The sequence below is a fragment of the Montipora capricornis genome, chromosome 6, assembly GCF_036669925.1.
Source record: "Montipora capricornis isolate CH-2021 chromosome 6, ASM3666992v2, whole genome shotgun sequence".
NCBI lineage: Eukaryota > Metazoa > Cnidaria > Anthozoa > Scleractinia > Acroporidae > Montipora > Montipora capricornis.
In genome coordinates this window covers 41887293-41892292 of record NC_090888.1, presented here as the reverse complement: position 1 = coordinate 41892292, position 5000 = coordinate 41887293, and the positions used below count along the sequence as shown (strand labels likewise).

General features: G+C 41.1%; 1 protein-coding gene across 7 annotated transcripts in view; it reads left to right on the top strand.

Moving 5' to 3' along the window:
• Positions 1-5000, top strand: part of LOC138052178 (chromodomain-helicase-DNA-binding protein 4-like) — a 58234-nt gene that overhangs the window by 42211 nt on the left and 11023 nt on the right. For all 7 annotated transcript variants that reach the window (XM_068898557.1, XM_068898558.1, XM_068898556.1 and 4 more), the window contains 4 exons: positions 601-735; positions 2523-3306; positions 4450-4523; positions 4786-4829. In XM_068898557.1, the coding sequence (XP_068754658.1) occupies positions 601-735; positions 2523-3306; positions 4450-4523; positions 4786-4829 (1037 nt within the window). The remainder of the gene's footprint in view (positions 1-600; positions 736-2522; positions 3307-4449; positions 4524-4785; positions 4830-5000) is intronic.

Genomic DNA, 5000 nt, shown 5'->3' with positions numbered 1-5000 from the left:
GGTCCTGTTCGAGTATAGTAGTTTTGACCAGTTCCCTAAGCTAAAAATGTCTTCCCCGGAAAGCGAAATTTCTCTCTGAATAAAGCCAAAATTTAAAAAAACCTTTTTTGTGGAAAGTTTGGATCAGTTCGGACGTTTAGAAGTATGCGAAAATGCAAGAAATGTTTTGTGATGGGCCTACGTCTGTCTGACCACAAGGTATTACACAACATCGCATCTTCATCAAGTTTTTCGATTTCGCTCGGGTTTTCTCGCTTCCTTCGCTCGTAAGTCTAACAAATTTTTGGACTTAAAGAAATTTAATAAAACAATTATTGCATTCGCGCTTGTTGGATATGAGACTGGTTATAGCCAACTCAGCGCGACGCGCCTCGTTGGCTATTTACCATCTCATATCCAACGCGCGCTCATGGAATAATTGTTAATTAGCCATCCGACATGTATATTGATGTAATGATGGCGCGTGAAAATGAGCATTCGGGAAGTGGTTTTGGTTGGTGTTTTGTAGGACAGTTAAAGATGAGACTTCCCATGTCGTTTCGTCTAGACCACAGAACCACCAACATACTTGAAAGAAAAATTGTTTAAATTCCCTTTCAGTCAAACCTGAACCCACCGAGGAGAATAAAGATACGATGAAGGATGAAAATGGTGAAGCAGCAAGTTCATCTACGGAGAATGTCGAAAGCAACAATGAAGTCAAGGATGTACAGGGAACGGATATAAATAAGGAAGGTGCGTCTTTTAACTGTTATGAGATGAAGCGACGTTAAAAAAGTGAAGAATTTTGCCCCCATTTTTCTCCCATCTTTTTCTTCTCATTTTCCTCTTATTTGTCATTTGTCCCTCTCAATTCAATGTGTGCACGGTTGTTTGACAAATTACCCACGTGTGACCAGAGTACCTTATATAAATGGAGCACCGTCGTGTTTAAAGCCGCGGAAATGAAGTTAGTTTGATAAGAATCCTAGTCGCGCGTTCGCTATTACTGAGACAGTAACAGCATTGGGAAGGTCAAAGGTGCCATTTACGACAACCTACGGCTTTTCATCTATAAGAAACGTTTTCTATTCTGTGGGAACTGACTTCCAATTGCTACGATTTTGCATAACTCCGCGTAGTTCGCTAGGCTTAAATTTTCAGCTAATCAAAATCAACCGTGTTCTCACACTTAGCCATCAAGGCTCCTTGTATTTATTTGCTCTTGTTCGGTTTTTTTTTTTCTGAAAACGAAACTTTTAGTCTGTTTTCCGGCCACTCGTGATTGAAACCGGCCGAACTATAATCAATTATTATGTTTCCATGCATGAAAAGATATATGTGATACATGAAAGATATTAAGCAATGTCGTCAACTGGGAACTCACGAGTCGCCGTGATCTAGTACGGATGCTTTAACCACTGAGGTACTGGAGACTGTGGTGAGCAAGGCTGAAATGTGGGTATAGACTACGTCTGCATCACGCAGTCACATAGTCTAATTTTGGCGTTATCGCCAAAATGTGACTGCGTGATCCAGAGTCTCAGTAGCTCAGTGGTTAGAGCATCCGTACTAGATCACGGAGACTCGTGGGTTCAAATCCCATCTGGGGCTAGGATTTTTTCCGAGTTCCCAGTTGATGATAATGCTTAATATCTTTCAGGAAAAGATATGCATAATTTTTATTGTCCCCATCAATCTTTGTGTTTACTGGCTCTCTATAACTGCTCCCAGTGCTGCTACTACAAAAAGTTTTATAAAAATGGCTTGTAATCTCGCAATCTGATTGGCCAATTTGCCGTTGTCGATAAGAGTCTAGACAACGCTGCTCGCGTCAACTCAATGTGTTACGCAATGTAATAGCCAATCAGGAACGCTCATTGTGGGAAATAACCAATCATATTGCGAGAAAGTCATAGGCAACGCTTGCTCTTTGTTTGTGTCGTGATCTTGGTCACGCTCTGAAATAAACATTTTCTTTGGGGTTGAATATTGTGGTGAAAAACAAATCGAACGTGGTTCAGCGTTGTCTGTACTCTTATCGACAACGATATTCGTCATCACAGTTTGTTGTGGACGCACTCGGCTGCAACTCGTGATTCCACAACAAATACACTTGCAGCGATCGAGTACTGATTGTACCCCTGGAATTTTGATGAAATTGCGATCAACGTAGTGGTTGTAATTCCAGTTTTCTTGATGTGCAGTAGCACTCTAGTCATCCTGTGTTTATTTTGTTTAAGCACATTACAGAACTGATATATCACAAGTCATTTGTATACAAAGAAAACGGGATTTTCCACGATATACAGCGGTAAAACATTGCACATGTGTGTTATAACTGTCATGGGAAACGTGGACTAAAGACACAGCAATGTGCTGCACGGTAGAAGGCTTTAACGAGATATCGACGTTCTTGTTTTAGCCGTAATAATTACCTTATTTTCTGTAGAACTATATGAAGTGAATTTCAAATGGGTCACTAATGTCGGACTCCAGAAATAGACTCCTTATTTCAGTGTGCATTTGTGTTATTATTTTAGGAGATAAAAAAACTGACAAAGAGACGAACATGCAAGTAGACTTGCCAAGCGAGAAGGGTGATGCGGGAAAAGAAAAGGAGGATGAAGCTGAAAACAAAGATGAAACAAAGTCCATGGATGTTGAAGAATGTAAGGAAAAAGCTGTAGATGAGAAAAAAACTGAGGTGAAAGCGGCGACAGTCGATGCAGAGGAAAAGGACGACAAAGAGCATAGTGCGGTAAAGGCTGGGGTTAGTGAAAGCGAGGTGGCAGTAGATCCAGAGATTGCCAAGGGAGATGGGCAAACTACAGGAAAAACAGAAGAGTCTGGTGATAAGCCGACCGAAGATGCAGGGTCCAATGGAATAGAGAAGAATCCTGCAGAAACCACTCAAGGTGGAGAGAACAGTTCAGAACAGGCTGATACGACTGACACCAGTAAGAATGCATCTGACAAAAAAGACTCCGATCAAAAGGAGCAGCTTTCTATTGATGGTCATACAGCAGAATCAGATAAGAAACCCCAAGAGAAGACCCCAGACAAGCCTGAAGAGATTGTGAAAACAGAACAAGAATCAGTAGAATCTGAAAGTGGAGCCAATTCAAAAATCCAGAAATCGAACGACAAGAGCCCAGTAGCAAATAAGACCATTAGTACAGACTTCGTACAACGTCGCTTCATATTCAATATAGCTGATGGAGGATTCACTGAACTACACACACTGTGGGAGGTGGAGGAAAAGAGAAAATGTGATGACATTTGGTGGAGATGTCACGATTACTGGCTGCTGGCGGGAGTTGTTACGTATCCTTAACCCAAATTTACTTAACTTTTCCAGAGGTACCTGTGGTGATGTACTTCAACATAGCAACTTGAACTCTACGATGAAATGATATATGAAATGGATCATATATGAACTGCGGATATATGATGAAATGATATATGATCCATTTCATTACATTTTCATCGTTGATTCATTCCTCACGGGAACATTAGAACCAACAAATGACCAGGGGCTCGTTTCTCGAAACTCCCGAAAATTTACGGCCCATTTTCGGGTGTCACAATTCCTTTTGTATCTCAAGAACGGAGAGGATTTAAGTCGTCAAAATTCAGTTATTTTTCTTTTTGTTACCTTGAAAACACGTTAAAAGATCGGCTCTCCAAAGTAAGCGGTTAGCAGTTCACAAATGGCTTTTCGGGCCCGAAAAGTTTTCGGGACTTTCGAGAAACGGGCCCCAGCTCCCAACGTCCGTGGCTTCATAGCTCAGTTGGTTAGAGCGTCGCACCGGTATCGCGAGGTCACGCGTTCAAACCCCGTTTAAGTCCTGAATTTTTCAGGCTTCTTTACGCAATTGCAAAAATTGCGTTCATGAGTGCGAGGATCATAGCTTCACTTAACTTGGACTCTGTTATTCAATAGGTTCACAGTGCTATCCACCGGTTAAATCGTTCTTCCAGTGGGTGCCGGTAGTGATTTATCGAGTAGATAGCTCTATTCACCGTTCCAGCAACTGAGGCCTGTCATTAAAGGGACTATGTCACGTAAAATTTTGTAATTTCATGGCACCAAAAATGCCCAACATTGCAATAACAACTTAAAACCGTTAAGCAACAGACAATTAGACATGTGGGTAATCGTGAAAAAAGGTCGTCCCGACGTTTTTCAAGTTTATGGCAAATCGCCTGGATAAACGCCTTGTTTGCTCAGCCTGGAATCATCTAGTTTGTGATGTAACGATTATTTTATCAGTAAACGAATGCCAGATTACCATTTTCGAGCTTTAAATTCGGGATAAACTAAAGATGTCCCCTAAACACCATGGAATAACGTGACGTAACCCCTTTAAGTTGTATCGATTCGTGTTCTATTTAGTCCACCAGAGGGCACTTTCTTTTTTAACAATTTTAATCTGCGTTGGTTCCTTGACTCTTTTGCTCCGTTAGACACGGCTATGGTAGGTGGCAGGACATTGCTAATGATCGCAAGTTTGGAGTTATAAATGAACCCTTTAAAAATGGTGAGCTTAATTTTAATTTTTTTGTTGTAGTATTCCAAAAGGCTTATATGTTGTCGTTAGCTTAGTCTCCCCACGGTTTATGTGGCAAGAAATAGTGTGTCGGATATACTTACCCCCTTATATGTGCTTTCATTCGACACATTGTCTTGAGAATCGAAGTGCTCGGTGTTCATGAGAATGTTCCTCATCTTTCTGAGTATCATTTATTTTGCCTTTCTAAATTTATTACGTTTGCATTGTTTTTTTCTCAATTGTTTCTCAGTTTCTCTTGAGTACAAGAACCGATTCATTGCAAGACGTTTTAAGGTAGGTTCCCCTTGGTACTTTCTTGAATACGTAAGAGCTTTGGCCTCTTCTCGCAACTTTAGTGAAGGGGATAGGGAATGTTTACCCCGGAAATACTTGAAGAGATGGTGACTCGGGGATACTCTGAGAAAACCCCAGTGCCCTCTTGCAGGAGTCGAACCTACGACATTC